The 15,996-nt window shown below is 43.8% G+C and overlaps 1 protein-coding gene across 2 annotated transcripts; it reads right to left on the reverse strand.

The window, feature by feature from the left end:
- Window positions 1-1,986: 1,986 nt before the first annotated feature.
- Window positions 1,987-15,256, reverse strand: RPS10 (ribosomal protein S10). Of its 2 annotated transcripts, none has more exons than XM_050953121.1 (6): window positions 15,251-15,256; window positions 9,996-10,145; window positions 9,267-9,438; window positions 3,822-3,899; window positions 3,310-3,365; window positions 1,987-2,076 (listed from the first exon to the last, which is right to left on the reverse strand). In XM_050953121.1, exons 2-6 carry the CDS (start codon window positions 10,143-10,145, stop codon window positions 2,035-2,037), a joined length of 498 nt encoding a protein of 165 aa, XP_050809078.1. In that variant the 5' UTR covers window positions 15,251-15,256; the 3' UTR covers window positions 1,987-2,034. The 2 variants fall into 2 exon arrangements, with proteins under 2 accessions (XP_050809078.1, XP_050809076.1); XM_050953119.1 differs by lacking the exon at window positions 15,251-15,256 and adding an exon at window positions 11,813-11,926.
- Window positions 15,257-15,996: the final 740 nt, after the last annotated feature.

Raw genomic sequence — 15,996 nt, forward strand, 5'->3', positions numbered from 1 at the left:
GCAACTGGCTAAAAACAAACAAACAAGGAAAGATCAAATGCAACTATAATGACTGGAAATGTTTGTTTGCTAGGCAGGTATCTAGGCTATAAAGTGTATCATTAGACCCAGGGGTTAGGGAATCCATACTTTAGCTGTAATTTAATAGCAGTAACTTGGCTACATTGTGATCTACAGGCTTCAGTTAATGCAGCTGGAACTCTTGATTTAAAAAAGATCAACGAAAATTAGAGATGGCTGTATTTGAATTAGCCTTCCACAAGTGAAAATGACTGACTATCTGCTATGACACCAATATACTCTAGTTTTATAAAACACACTACTCCATCTCATTTCACCCCCATCTCTAAAAGTACCTTCTTCACTGGGATGTTTGTGGGGATTAATGTCTTAAGTGTCTAACTTCTGCAGTGTTAAGACCACTTTATAATACACACACACACACACACACACACAATCAAAGCCATTCAGGTATGCATTCTATTACAGTATGTGACTATCATATACATTTGCATTAGAATGACATCTACTGGTGTGACTCTGTATTGCATACAGGCCTAACTCCCAACTATCAATTGATCCAAACCATCAGAATCAATCTAGAAAGTAGCAGATGCAAGTCTTTCAAGGAAACTCTTGAAGTGTTCTTAGGCTAAGACAGGTAAACTCTGCTGAAATACAGGAACTTTGGGTTTCCTCCCCACTGTTCAACTGTGTATGAGCATAACACAGCTACATTTCTTTACAATTGTTTCATTTACCTGCAAGTAGCAGCTCATGAATTTGTTGATGGCTGCAGTCGGTTAATCAGGCGCTCGATTTGCTCAGCACCTGAAAAACTTGCCCTTCATAACTGTGCTGTTTGCAACACAAAATTATGCAGCACATTAGAATATTGGGGAAGTAAATTAACTTCCAAACACAAGAAATACTGTAGTGATTGTGGGGTCATTCATATCTGTTTTAATAAAAGCCTCTACCTGAGAAAGATTTTTCAGTTTGCAGCACAAGACTGTCAGAGAATCCAGACCTCTTGCTACAGAATCTAGTTTATACTTGCCAGAGTAGACTTCTATAGCCAGGCAGCCAATTCAGATCACAAACTAAAAACAGACATGAAATAATAAAGGGAACAGATCCTGGGTACATAAGCAAAATTGCCTTGGAGAAATGGCCACTTGTCCCCCATATCTGGCACAAAACTAGGACAACTCAATTTTTCTATTGTTTTGCTAAGCAACATCAGAGGCCAGAGACCATCCTGTTTTACTGTAAATGATTACCTACACACTAGGATCAGAAACAAGAAAGAGTACATTGACCTTGAGAACTTTGTACTTTAGGAGGCAGCTATGGATAACCCACATTTTATTGTCCTGCTGGAGAATTCCCCGTAAGTATTGCAAACCATGCCAAGGTGGCGCAGAGTGCTTGCCACTGGGGCAAAAAAAAAAAAAAAAGTGTATCAATAATCATGAAGGGCTGGGTCCTCCAACCTTTTTAATATAGTTATTTCTGTCTCACACCACATGATTCTTCCTAGACCAGGTAGATTTTAGCTGCTTCAACTTCATATTACCCATAATGCAAGATCAAGTTCTATAGGTGAGTCAAACCAAGTTGTCTTAATGAAAGGGAGGCCCCATATTACCAGAAACCTACTATGGGTGCCCCCTTACTGAAAGCATAAAGGGTACCAGTGGTACTTCCAAGCTACCATGGAACCCAAAAGGTCATGTTCTCCTCCGGAAAGAACCATCAGCCTCACTACCAAATCCTTCAGCAGCAATCACCTCTCCCATCACTGCTGTAAAGTCAGACTGATTTCCTAGGACCTAATCTACTTCCCATAACCCATTTTCTAATCAGGATTATCTTCAACTTTGTCATAGCAGGAGCCAGAAGGCTTAGTGGTATAAATTGTTGCTTTGCTTCTCTCTCATATTAGCTTCCACACATTCAAATGATACAAGGAAGCAAACACAATGAGATTTTCACCTATTTTATTATACACAAAAACATGACCAGAGAATTCTACTGAGGAGGCTGACCACGTCCACGACCGAATCCACCTCTCTGCAAAACAAAAAGAACCAAAAACACACAGCATTAGAAGTTTGGCCACATCAGCAATTCAAAGTAGCACATAGCTACCAAACCAAATATTAAGTACATTCCAAGTGCACTGAATCATTGTTTCCCCAATGTGGAATTCTGTACTTGAATCACAAGGAGTACAATTCATTTTGCCTGCCTTACCTATCAAGTTCAGTGAATGAAGACTTAAGGACGTGTTTTTGAAGTTAGTACCATGTGTACTGAGAGAAAGAGGGAACTCTTGCATGTCAAAACACTGCTCCTGGCTTTATAATCTATGGTGTGGCCCAAGCCCTGCTGACCCAGTCTGACAGACTAGGAATTCAACCCACCTCTTTACTGTGAGTTTAGTGCAGTGGTTCTTAACCTGCAGCCCATGTAACACCCTCAGGGCTGTAGAGGTTGTCTATATATTGTGTGGATGTGGCCCACAACACAGAGAACTGGGCATGCAGCCCACAATGGTAAATAGGTTGAGAAACACTCATGTATTACCTCCAAGCTAGTCTGCCTAAACTAATGCTCTATCAAAGTGCAAAGCAACCCCTTCATCAGGAGCTTCCACAGTGCTTCACAAATACTAAGCCTCCATCTCACTTCTGAGATGAGGTAAGGGATATAGAGGTTGATGTGCTAATACAAATGAATTACCGTACACCTTCAAATTTCAGATAGATGGGGAGGATAACAGATCAAGTTGAAAACCGAAGGAAAATTTAGCATGACAAATTCCAATTGCAACTTGATTATTGTGGCAGATCAACAAAGCTACCACTTTTCCAAAAAGGGTGCCATAGAAGAATCAATCACAGATGATCATGGCCCCCTGAAAGATCAGACAGATACTGGGTAGAGAGCCTCCAGTATACTGATCAAATGATCAGTATCACCTCAGAAAACCTTCAAGGAACACTCATGTGCTGCCTAGCCAAGTAATTATCTCAACCAATGCTGTTTAGCATGTGAAGTCTGATATGATAGTTGTCTAAGTGGTGTAACTGCAGGCTGAAAAGGCGCTTCATCGATAGGTAGTGCCGTATGCCGTTGGAACGGCAACTGCCAGCCATTTAAGGTAGTGAATAAGTGATAATGCATTGTGAAAATATACCATCTCTTCCAGGTACAGCTTTAGTTAAAGCATTTCTAAAGCTTTAACATGGTTTGTTTTTTTTTTTGGTTCCTTACCACCTTCTCTCAAATGCAGATACTTACAAATTGGAATTCAGTAGCTGCTCCTGCACCAGCCTCAGCCTTTTTGTCAGCACCAACTGGGAAGAGAGAGAAAGGGCTATTCTAGAAAACTACAAAACAGACAATCTACTGCCTGGGCTTTGAGTACAAACTCTTATTTAGGATAAACTGTCTTTAGCACTATCAAATGTTTAAAACCTTGGGATGCGCACACCATAGGCTACAGGTAACTTCCACAATGCCATCTTTTTACTGCAGTTTCAAGTTATGGCAATAGGAAACATTATGCCACGTGGGAAAAAATCCACCAACCCAGCTTACCACGTAAGCATAACTGCAGTGCAGTGGAAGCATATTGATAAAGAGACCCTAGAATCACCAGGGAAGTGGAGGCTTGAGACCTCAGACATTCACCACAGAAATTAGCATGTTGTACATCTAAAACACTGAAGACATTTTTACAGAAGAAATGTAAACTGCACAAATGACAAGCTGTCTGATTAACTCATACTTGCGCTCAATAAGATACTTACGTGGAGCAGTACTGCGTCTGTAGGTATCTCTGTCAGCCTCTCCCCGAGTAAGACGAGCAGGGCGTTCACCTTCCAGACCTGTGAGTCACAACAGCATGGTCAATCCAAGGAATCCAATCTAAAGAGGCCTCTATTATGCTACAAGTGTGATGGTGTGGGCAGGCTTTGATAAAGGATCAAAGGGACATATTATATGCTCAGGCCTTATCAGGCCACAAATGCAGGCAACTAAATTTTAAATGCAGTTCTCTATCATGGCCACCCTACTAGACAGTCTTATAGATCAGTACCTCTCAAACTTTCGGGAGTCTGATTTGTCTTGCATACCCCAACTTTCACCTCCCTTAAAAATGACTTACTTACAAAAAACAGAAAAATATTTCCTCATTTTTACCATATAATTATAAAACAAAACAAATATAAATATTGTACTTACATTTCAGTGTATAGTATACAGAGCAGTATAAACAAGTCATTACATTAAATATTAGTTTATACTGACTTTGCTAGTGCTTTTTATATAGCCTGCTGTAAAAACTAGGCAAATTTCTAAATGAGTTGATGTAACCCCTGTAAGACCTTTGCGTACCCCTAGGGGTATGCATACCTCTGGTTGAGAACCACTGTTAAAAAACACACCAACAGTGTCTGAACAATACACGTCTAAATATGTAGCTGCTTGCAGGGAGCCCCAAGGTGAGCCCCACCCAGATCCAGCATCCCACATCCCCCCCACACCCCAATCCCTCCCAGAGCCCATGCCCTGCTTTCCAAACCCCTAGTGGTTGTTCCTCCGCTTAAGATCAGCAGGGGGATGTTGCCACTTCCAGGGAGTCAGTCGGAGTCAGGTAGGGAGCCTGCCAGACCCACACCAACTGGACCATAGACTGGACTTTCAGTGAAGATCAGAAATGCTGGTTTAATAGAGCTTTCCAATTGGTAAAGTGCCAGATAACACAGCTTTTACTTATTTTCTTGCCAAGTTTCTGACCAATGCAGATACTGCTAAGTTCTTACCAATCCTGAATTTACAACACACTTTCAACTACATTGAGCTGCTAGCCAGGCCAACTGCAAAACCAGCTTCAAATAAAGGCTAAAATTGAAGGTTATGATATAAAGAACACATCATGGTTGTGTGTTTATTATGCCTGACAAACACACACTTTTCCCCAAAATCCCAGCTGTACAGAATTCTCTCTCCAGCCCCAAATATTTGATTAAGCGTGGGCAACAAAAGAATCTTAGATCTTAAAAATGGGGTAATTAGTAAGCTTAAGAAAAGGTGATCTAAAGTAACAAAAATAAATTAAACTAAATAAAAGAGGGGCAGATGCTTCCAGGGAAGGAAGCAGGAGGCAGAGTTCAAACAGAAGCCTGGTGGGACTTGCCAGCCTTTGAAACCTTGGGCAACCCTACTGTAAGTCCTTAAAGATGAATGTCTCCTTCACCAGTGGCTCTCAACCTTTCCAAGTTACTGTACCCTTTCAGGAGTCTGATTTGTCTTGCATACACCCATGTTTCACCTCACTTAAAAACTACTTGATTACAAAATCCAACATAAAAATACAAAAGTGCCACAACACACTCCACCTGAAAAATTGCTTACTTGCTCATTTTTAACCATCTAATTATAAAATAAGTCAACTGGGATATAAATATTGTCATTGTCTGTATGAAATTTTAGTTTGTACTGACTTAGCTAGTGCTTTTTATGTAGCCTGTTGTAAAACTAGGCAACTATCTATATGAGTTAATGTACCTCCTAGAAGACCTCTGGGGATACATGTACCCCTGGTTGAGAACCACTGTCCTACACCATCAAGCACCAATGCTTTATTGTTGTGCCAGTAAAACTGAGTGAAGGCTGGTGGGTGGATAGCTCACCACAAACTGACATACAGTTTCAAGCATATTGAGAAATGAACAGCTCCCTTATTGTGCCTTTCTGGAGGAAGAAAACTGCCTATTAGAATTAATGAAAAAACTAATTCTCATGTTTAGGTGAAGGGAAAACAAAACGATTCTACCATAGTGAGGTATCCAAGTGACATCTATAGGGCACAATCTCTGAACCGGCCTTCTGCTACATCCACTTCTTCTCACTCCTCTGAGCAAAGAGGGCTATGCTTTGGGTAGTTATGTTCTCTAGGAAGCCATGGGCACTATGGCACTGAATCCTGGCCTCTCTCTACCCTGAAACTTGCAATCAAACACTATTAGCCCTCGTCCAGACTAACCCGCGGCATCGGCGGGTTAAAATCGATTGCTCGGGGATCGATATATCGCGTCTAGTCTGGACGCGGTGTATCGATCCCCGAGCGCGCTTACATCGATTCCGGAACTCCATCAATCCGAACGGAGTTCCGGAATCGACACGGAGAGCCGCGGACATCGATGCAGCGCCGTCCAGACTGGTGAGTACCTCGATTTTAGAAATTCGACTTCAGCTACGTTATTCACGTAGCTGAAGTTGCGTATCTAAAATCGATTTTAATTTCTAGTCTGGACGTGGCCTTATACACATAACATGGTTACAAACACTTGAGATCATGGTATCAAATACACAGCAGTACTCTAGAGCACAATTAGCACACTTTAAAATACCATTTTCCTTGAACAGAGAAAGCATGTTATAACCACACTAGCTATTACACCTGGACAATGTTTATAGCTCTATCAATGTTGTAGTTAACACCATTTACATTGTAGAGTGTACAGCGATTAAGACTTCTGCGCTATACACACTGAAGTAAATATGGCAATAGCCAGTTTACCTTCACTAGAAGAACTCAAAAGCAAATTTTAACATGCAAGTTTCACACACACTTCTGTAAATCACAGTATCTCACAGGAAGAACGAAAGACAAACCTGGAATCTTGGGCTATGTCTACACTACACAGCTTTTAATGCTACAGCCATGCTGCTAAAAGTCACACAGCGTAGCTGCTGGTTGTCAGCTCTCCTGCCAACAATGCACTGTTCACACTGGCACTTGTTGCAGCAAAACTTATGTCTTTGAGGGGTGGGGGGACAAGGTGCTAAACACCTCTGAAAGACAAATGTTTTGCTGTTCAATTGCGAGTGTAGATATAGCCTTAGAGACCAAGCAACAAGTGGCATTAAAAACACATTTAAATCCTGTCAACACTGGTCAAGGCATCTTCCTGGCAAGAATTTCAACGGTTTGCTCAAAAGGCACTACAGTTTCTCTGGCTAACATAGAAAGACGTTCAAGAGTTACATAGCTCAGTGGTTTGAGCATTAGCCTGCTAAATCCAGAGTTGTGAGTTCAATCCTTGAGGGGGCCATTTAGGGATCTAGGGCAAAATCAGTACTTGGTCCTGCTAGTGAAGCCAGGGGGCTGGTCTCAATGACCTTTCAGGGGCCCTTCCAGCTCTAGGAGATAGATATATCTCACACCCATTTGGGGCTGAGCCTCTGGCTCAGCAGTAGTTAAATGAGCTACAATGCAACTTAAAATCAGTGAGGCACTTCCCATCTCAAGAATAAAACTGTAGTGCAGGCACTTCTAAGTGGTAGGGATGAGGGTATTCTTGTTTGAGGGCAGATTATCTTACTGTGGACAAGTGCCAGCCCCCCCCCAATGCAAAAGTCCCATTTTCTCCCACCTCAAGGGAGAGCCAAAATTGAGTAGCTGCAGGCCTTGCAATATCAACTTTTGCAGCAGTTTCTCTCCTCCATCCAGGAGCTGTTCTCAAATTTATGGCCACACCCACACCCAGATACCAAGTTGGGCCTTCAGAAGTTTAGCTGAGTTTGCAGCAGCAAGTCAAGGTACATCACAATGAAATATAGTCAACTTAAAATAAAATGTTATTTCAGGAAATACACCTGCCCCCTGTTCCCTGGGAAACTTGTGATTGTAAAAGCACATTTTTCTATGTTTTAATGTTTCTTCCCCTGTTGCTGTGTTACATAAATGAACAGGGGAAACTGACTAGACAGAGACAATAGCAAGGAAGTCAGAGTGCTTCCAAAGGCACAAAGCAAAGCAAGTCAAAGAAAGAATTATTCACTTTCAGTTTTTGTAATCTTCAATGTTACAAACACCTAAAAGCATATTCAGCTGTATAAACTGAGGGAGGTGTCAGAGTTTAAGGCCAGTAAAGGCTACTAGATCATCCAGTCAAACCTCCTGTTGATGGCCTGTGATATACACTACCCAGCACCCACAAACTAATCCGACCACCAAAATCAGACTCAAGTGTCCTTTAATCTTCTGCACAAAGGCAGAAAAGAAAGTGGCAGTGATGTGTGTGGTTTGGTCATAGCTGTCTAAGACTAACTTATGCTTTATCTTTACTATAGCACCGTTTCACCACAGAGAATCCCAAGAAGTTTTGCAAGCCAGTCATACAGCTCCAATGAAACACTGCTACCTAAGAAGGTGAAGTGGCAGGCCACCAGCTAGTGTGCAGCACACTGCATAACAGGGGTGAAATTTTAATCAACCCCAATTTTGTTCTTCGCATGTCATATGAGCCATCCTAAAATAAGCCTCTTGGAAGTACATGAATGGACTAGATTTTAGGGGTCTGTAGGGACCATTAATATACTTTGTATTTATGTACTGCCCTTGAATATTTCAGATAGACAGGAGCAATCAATGTGTATAGTGTAAATGTGTATTTTCATTTTGCAAGTACATCCCTATCTAGAAGGATACTTTTAGCTTTGAAAAAAAGAACCAAAGTGATTTGCAATGATTTAATAAACAAGGCCAGAAAGGAATTTGATGATCATCTAGTCTAACTTTTTGTGTAACACAGGCCACAAGACTTCCTTGAGTTAATTCCTGGTTGAACTAGAGCGTCTCCCATCAACCCCTTGATTTAAAAGTTACTACTGATGGAGAGTCCACCACAACTCTTGATAAGTTGTTCCAATGTAAGTTTCTCACTGTCAAAGTTGAAACTAGGCCAAGTCATACTGAAGTTGCAACTTCCAACCATTTTATCTTTTTTCACCTTGACCTGTCTGCCAAACTCAAGTCAAATTTCTGTTCCCCATCTAAGTGCTTCTAAGCTAATCAAGTCACTCTGTAACCCTTGTTAAGATAAACATTGAGTTCATTGAATCTTTCACTATAAGACATGTTTTCTAATCTTTTTATCATTCTTGTGGCTCCACTCTGAACCCCCTTAAAACTTCCTTTTTGATCTGTGGCCACCAGAATTGGACACAATATCAAGTCCCGGTCACACCAGTGTCAAATGCAGAGGTAACAGAACCGCCCTACTCAATATTTTCCTTTATATAGCAAGAGATCGCATTTGCCCTTTGGCCACTGCACAGCACTGGGAGCTCACATTCAGCTGATTATCCACTATGCCCATACAGTCCAGCAACCTCAACTTTAATTTACACCCTTATTCACCCCCGCCCTGTATCACCCATCCAAGAATCCCATGGTAGCTTACCTTTGGGCCTCGGTCTGCCCGTCTCGGGGCGGCTACGGCGCAGGGTGGCAGGCACAATTTCAGGGGGTAGATGAAGATAGTCACGCAAATACTGGATACCCTCGTTGGTCAGATACCAGTAAAAGTGCCTCCAAGCAAACTGCTCCTTCACGTAGCCACGTGATTTCAGTGACTAAGGAGAGAAATTATGGTTAACCTTTTTGCAGTTGCAGGTGGATTATTACATGAGCATTTGATTGTGACCACCTAACTTCTTTAAATTCTACCAGCCAGACCACTGCAGTAGTTTATTGGGGGTGGGTGGAGAATGGACAACTAGACATTCAGTAGCTCAGAAATACACGTGAATGCACAGAAAGACGCAGTATCTTCAACATATTAACTATTCACATTCCATGAGACTACTAACAATTCAAGGGTCCTTATGCAAACCTGAACTAAAAATGATGCTAAAATCATAGGTTCAGAGAGAGGATTATGAATCTTATGCTTCATAATACAAAAGCTTTCTATGCAGTTTGTGTATGATCGATGAAGTTAGCATGACAAAACTAGTAATCTGGAAAAAAGGCAAATTCCATTGGAGCTCCTGTTTCTCTCTTTAAACAAAATTAAGTAATGTCAGGATTACTCAGGTGGTGCTCACTGCACCAGCTTCATGAGGTCCCAAAACATAAACTAAAGTTGTTTTTACATCCCAGTGCATATCCATAAATTAATTCTTCATACCTGCATGGCTTTCATGACATGGAGGTTGGGCACATTCTTGTCTGCCAGCTCTGGGTGTTTAGACATGTGAACATCTTTCTTGGCCACCATCACTCCCTCCTTAAAAAGGAGTTCGTAGATGGCAATCCTGTTCTTCTTGGGCATCAACATCTGGACAGAGAAATCAATAGTTAGTAGACTAGCAGTAACACATTAGGGTGTTGCTAGATCTAATAACTGGCCTGTGTTTTATTTTAAGCCATCTGATTCCATGCTGGACCTGCAGTAACTCACTGAACAAAGCACCACCATCTTTAACCATGTTAGAAATTATGGGAATCCTTACTGCACCTTAACTGGCAAGATATATATATAAGTTTGCTACAAAACCGCATAGTTCAGCTGCTCAGAAGCCCATATTATGATCCACAAGGAAGAGCAAGCAGAGTAAACTTTTTGATGACAGTTATCTTTGTAGTATAGATGGACCCTAAAACAGCATCTCTGCAAGTATGCCTTTAGCTGTCTCCACAGACTATTTCTATTGCATTTAATTCAATTTTCCCAATAATAAATGCCACAGACAATTCCTTCACACACTGAAGCCAGCCAAGGGAAACAGGGAGGAGAATAGTCTTTATTGTAATTCTTAACAGTAACAATTTTGAACTGTGCTCTGCAACCACACTTAAGCAAACATCTGCCATAGTCTTCGTCAGCTAATTCAGAAGGCAACAGCAAGACCAAGAGACAGTAATGTGTGTAGTGGAATGACTTTTAGTAATATTTGTACAATATGCATCCTACATGTTGGACACCTAACAGAACTCCCACATAACTAGATAGTGTGGATTATAGGCACTGCAACTGGAATAACTTTCGAAGATTAGGAACCCCTGGATGCATCACTTCCAAACTGATGGATGGGGGAAGAAAATCCAATAAAGTGGGTGTGCTATCAGGATAGCACCTAATATGTATTTTCTTATGGTAATCCCAGTTAAGGTGGCCCAGAAAACAGTAACTGTCCACCACTGCACACGGTGACCAAAAAACCCATTTTGGCTTGGGCTACTTCTTTCCGATTAAGATTTGCACAGCTACAAAACCAAAGCTTGTAAGTGTTAACTCTTTTTAAGATAGGCAGCACTCAACAGCAAAAATCATCTTACATTCACAGAACATCTATATAAAGAGGAAACAGGTCCCACATGCATGGAGGCCATGAAGAACCCATCACTAAGCAACAGGAAAATAGCTCTTCAGCACTTTGGTACAGAGCAGTGTGTGGTCGTGCTCAACCTGCTACTCAGTCTTAATCAAAGAGGAGAATCAAACTAGACCTTTCCATCCCCTCCCTGCAGTACAAAGAAAGCAGGACCTTCTTCCATACCAGCAGGATTAGAGGTGCCACCACTGCCTCAGTTTACAAGGGAATAGAAAAGGGAAATCGGATTTCCCAATTTAGCCCTTACTAACTCCCCTCCCTCCAGTTTAGCCCATACTAGCCCACCCCATCCCCTCTATCCCCACACCTGGGCCCTACCAAGGGCACAACATAGGTTCTCCCACCCTCCCCAATAGCAGCCCAGGCCCTCCTTTCCCTCCACCCATATACAATCAGCCTTCCAGGCCCCAATCTCTCTCTCCCCTAGGCCGCAAGCTCCCCCGCCCAATTTGCGGCCTAGCTCCTGCCACCGCCCAGGGGCCCTCCCGCGAAATACCCCCGTGAGCGTGTGGCGCAGGGTGCCCGCCCGCCGCCGAGAGCCAAGCCGGGGCCCCCAGCCGCAGGATGGCGGCGATGTGAGAGAGATGAAGAGACCGGAGCCCGGACTTACCGTGACGGTAATAGTAAGCCCGAGAGCTGGAAAGGAAAGAGCATGCGCAGGGCGGCCTCTTCCGGCTTTCCACGAAGGACCCCACGCAGCTGCGGCACAAGCGACTAATCGAGTGCCAGAGGGAAATGGCGTTAGGACCCCTCTCCCCGGCAAAGCACGTGGGTGACCGTACAAGCGCCTGAGTGGAAATGCCAATTATGTACTTGTGGCCGGGGGAGGGCTTTAAGTGACTTTTGATGTTGGGCGCTTCACTTTTTTTAAATATACCTAGTTTAAGAGAACAGAGTCCTGATTTCCAGAGCTGCTGCTCTATTGAATTCAAGGAGAATTCAATTCCTCTGACAGTCTGGCCAAGTCTGTACTTTGCACTGGGCACTCAAATCCAGAGACCCGTTAGACCATATTGAATTAATAACAACATCGGTCCCCCCCAGCAAAATGACCTGCCCAGCTACTCTCAGATCCCATCCATGGTAACTGTCATCTGCGGCATGGAGCCAGACAAGTCATCTCCTGCCCCCAATCCTGCAGCTGGACCCCTGAACCCACAAAGCCCCATTTGAAAACAGTGGAGCTCCATGCAGAGACAGAATAGCCCACCCTTGCTTATCCAGTTGCAGGATCAGGGTCAGTGTTAACACAGATGGCACCTGTCTTCTTTCTAACCGGCCTAAATCAGACCCCTCTCTGATCCACTGGTCTAGTCAACAGAAATTCCTAAGATTTCGGGTATGTCAAAGGCGATATGGGGGCTACAGCAGCATAACTATGTTGCTGTAGCTCTGCTGGCATAATACTGTAGTGTAGACGCAGCCTATGCCAATCATAGAATCATAGAATATCAGGGTTGGAAGGGACCTCAGGAGGTCATCTAGTCCAACCCCCTGCTCAAAGCAGGACCAATCCCCAACTAAAGGGTTTTTCTATCAGTATATGAATGCCATCTCACTGAGCAGCAGTAGCTAGGTCAATGGAAGCAGTCTTCTATCGATCTAGCTGCATCTACACTGGGGTTAGGTTGACACAGCTATGTTGGACAGAGGTATGGATTGACCGATATAGCTATGTTGACCTAAATTTTAAGTGTAGACCAGGCCTTAGGAGGCAAGTTTGAGGCCCTGAGAAATCTGAGTGAAGATTATGTTTGTTATAGCAGCACAGCTACGCCACTGCAGTTGTGCTGCTGTCGCACATTAGTGTAGGTGCATCCTACATCGACAGAAGGGATTTTTCCACCTCTCCAGGAGACAGTAGCTAGATCGTCGGCAGAATTCTTCCATTGGGCTAGCTGCATGTACACCAGGAGCTAGTTCAACCTAACTACAGTGCTCAGGATGCAAAACTTTTCAGAGCCTAGAGCAATGTAGCTAAGTTGATCTATTTTTTAAGTATCAGAGGGGTAGCCATGTTTGTCTGGATCTGTAAAAGCAGCAAAGAGTCCTGTGGCACTTTATAGACGTATTGGAGCATGAGCTTTCGTGAGTGAATACCCACGAAAGCTCATGCTCCAATATGTCTGTTAGTCTATAAGGTGCCAGAGGACTCTTTGCTATTTTTTAAGTGTAGACCAGGCCTGAATTTCAAGCAAACAGCCTGAGGTTAGGCAGATATGCTATGTCATTAAGATAACAGGGGGAGGGGGTTTGGATCAGTGTTCACGTTGCATCCCCCATCAGTAACTGGCTAACTCCTGGGAAGCTAATGATCCAGCCTAGGAGACCAAATTCAGTTAAGTCAGGCTTGGTCTACACTATGCATTTAAACTGATTTTAGCAGCATTAAACCGATTTAACGCTGTACCCGTCCACACTACGAGGCCCTTTATATCGATATAAAGGGCTCTTTAAATTGGTTTCTGTACTCCTCCTCGACGAGAGGAGTAGCGCTAAAATCGGTATAACCATATCGGATTAGGGTTAGTGTGGCTGCAAATCGACGGTATTGGCCTCCGGGCGGTATCCCACGGTGCACCACTGTGACCGCTCTGGACAGCAATCTGAACTCGGATGCAGTGGCCAGGTAAACAGGAAAAGACCCACGAAATTTTGATTTTCATTTCCTGTTTGCCCAGCATGGAGCTCTGATCAGCACGGGTGGCGATGCAGTCCCAAATCCAAAAAGAGCTCCAGCATGGACCGTATGGGAGATACTGGATCTGATCACTGTATGGGGAAACAAATCTGTTCTATCAGAGCTCCATTACAGAAGACGAAATGCCAAAGCATTTGAAAAAAAAATCTACAGGCTACACAGTGGTGCGTGACAAGCGTAACGGGAAGCCAGAGACTCAAATGGACGCTCATGGAGGGAGGGAGGGGATACTGAGGACTCCAGCTATCCCACAGTCCCCAGCAGTCTCCGAAAAGTATTTGCATTCTTGGCTGAGCTCCCAATGCCTGTAGGTTCAAACACACTGTCTGGCATGGGTCAGGGAATAGCTCGTCAATTTACTCCCCTCCCCACGTGAAAGAAAAGGGAAAGAAATCGTTTCTTGACTTCTTTCAATGTCACCCTGTGTCTACTGAATGCTGCTGGTAGATGCGATGCTGCAGCAGTGAAGAGCAGTATCTGCTCCTCTCCCGTCCCTGCTGGCAGATGGTACAATATGACTGATATCCGTCGTCACCATCAGCCTGTGAGTGCTCCTGGCTGGCCTCAGGTGAGGTCGGCTGGGGGCGCCTGGGTAAAAATAGGAATGATTCCTGGTCATTCCCAGTAGATGGGACAGAACGGCTGATAACTGTCCTCATCATAGCAACTGGGGGCTGAGCTCCATCAGCCCCCTCCCTTTCCTGTGTAAAGAAAAGATTCTGTACTGCCTGGACTATCATAGCAGCGGCATGCTGGGCTCCTCTCCTCCGCACCGCTTAATGTCCTGCCTGGACTGTCATAGCACCAGGAGTCTGCCTCTCCCTCATTTTATCTCACTAACAAGTCGCTGTTTCTTATTCCTGCATTCTTTATAACTTCATGACCCAAATGGGGGGGACACTGCCACGGTAGCCCAGGAAGGTTGAGGGAGGAGGGAAGCAACGAGTGGGGTTGTTGCAGGGGCACCCCCCGTGAATGGCATGTAGTTATCATTTCTGCGGGATCTGACACGGAGCAGCTGTGTTCTCTGATACACTGGTTTTCTAGTACAGTTGCCCCATATTCTAGGCAGGACTGACTCTATTTTTAGAAACCATAAAGGAGGGATTGACTCGGGGAGTCATTCCCAGTTTTGCCTTTGCGCCCCTAGCCGATTTCAGCCAGGGGCACCCATGATAGCAGCAGACAGTACAGAAGGACAGATAATCATCATCTCATTGCCAATTTACACCAGCAGCAGACGGTACAGAACAACTGGTAACCGTCTCTGCTATCATGTAAAAGCAAATGAATGCTGCTGTGTAGTGCTGGAGTATCGCCTCTGTCTGCGGCATCCAGTACACATACAGTGACTGTAAAAAAAAAAGCTGAACGGGCTCCATGGTTGCCATGCTATGGCGTCTGCCAGGGAAATCCAGGGAAAAAGGGTGCGAAATGATTGTCTGCCGTTGCTTTCCCGGAGGAAGGAATGACTGACGACATTTACCCAGAACCACCAGCGACAATGATTTTTGCCCCATCAGCCACTGGGCTCTCAACCCAGAATTCTAAGGGGCGGGGGAGACTGCGGGAACTATGGGATAGCTACGGAATAGCTACCCATAGTGCAACACTCCGGAAATCAATGCTAGCCTCGGACCATGGACGCACACCGCCGAATTAATGTGCTTAGTGTGGCCGCGTGCACTCGACTTTATACAATCTGTTTTATAAAACCGGTTTATGTAAAATTGGAATAATCCCGTAGTGTAGACGTACCCTCACTGAATCCCCAGTCACTTGCCAGCCATCATCCCATTGTGGTGCCATCCCTGGCTTTCTAGTCATCAGTCTGGCTTTTCATTCTCCAACTAAATGTTGAGGGTTTGTTGGCATCCAAGCACAACGTAAGCAGCAACATTAAGATAACTAATTTTTCCATATAAACCTTGTAAAGGAGCCAATGATGACTGATGCTCTATAAATGCGCAGAATAACAAACAAGAATAAGTTTTGCAATTACACAGATTAAAATCGTGGTGACCATGTACCATATTTTAAACGAGATGCCTTAGCTGAGCGTCTCCTCAGAGGTACTGAGCAGATGACAATCA

Source organism: Gopherus flavomarginatus, chromosome 5 (assembly GCF_025201925.1).
Source record: "Gopherus flavomarginatus isolate rGopFla2 chromosome 5, rGopFla2.mat.asm, whole genome shotgun sequence".
In the NCBI taxonomy this organism is placed as follows: Eukaryota; Metazoa; Chordata; order Testudines; family Testudinidae; genus Gopherus; species Gopherus flavomarginatus.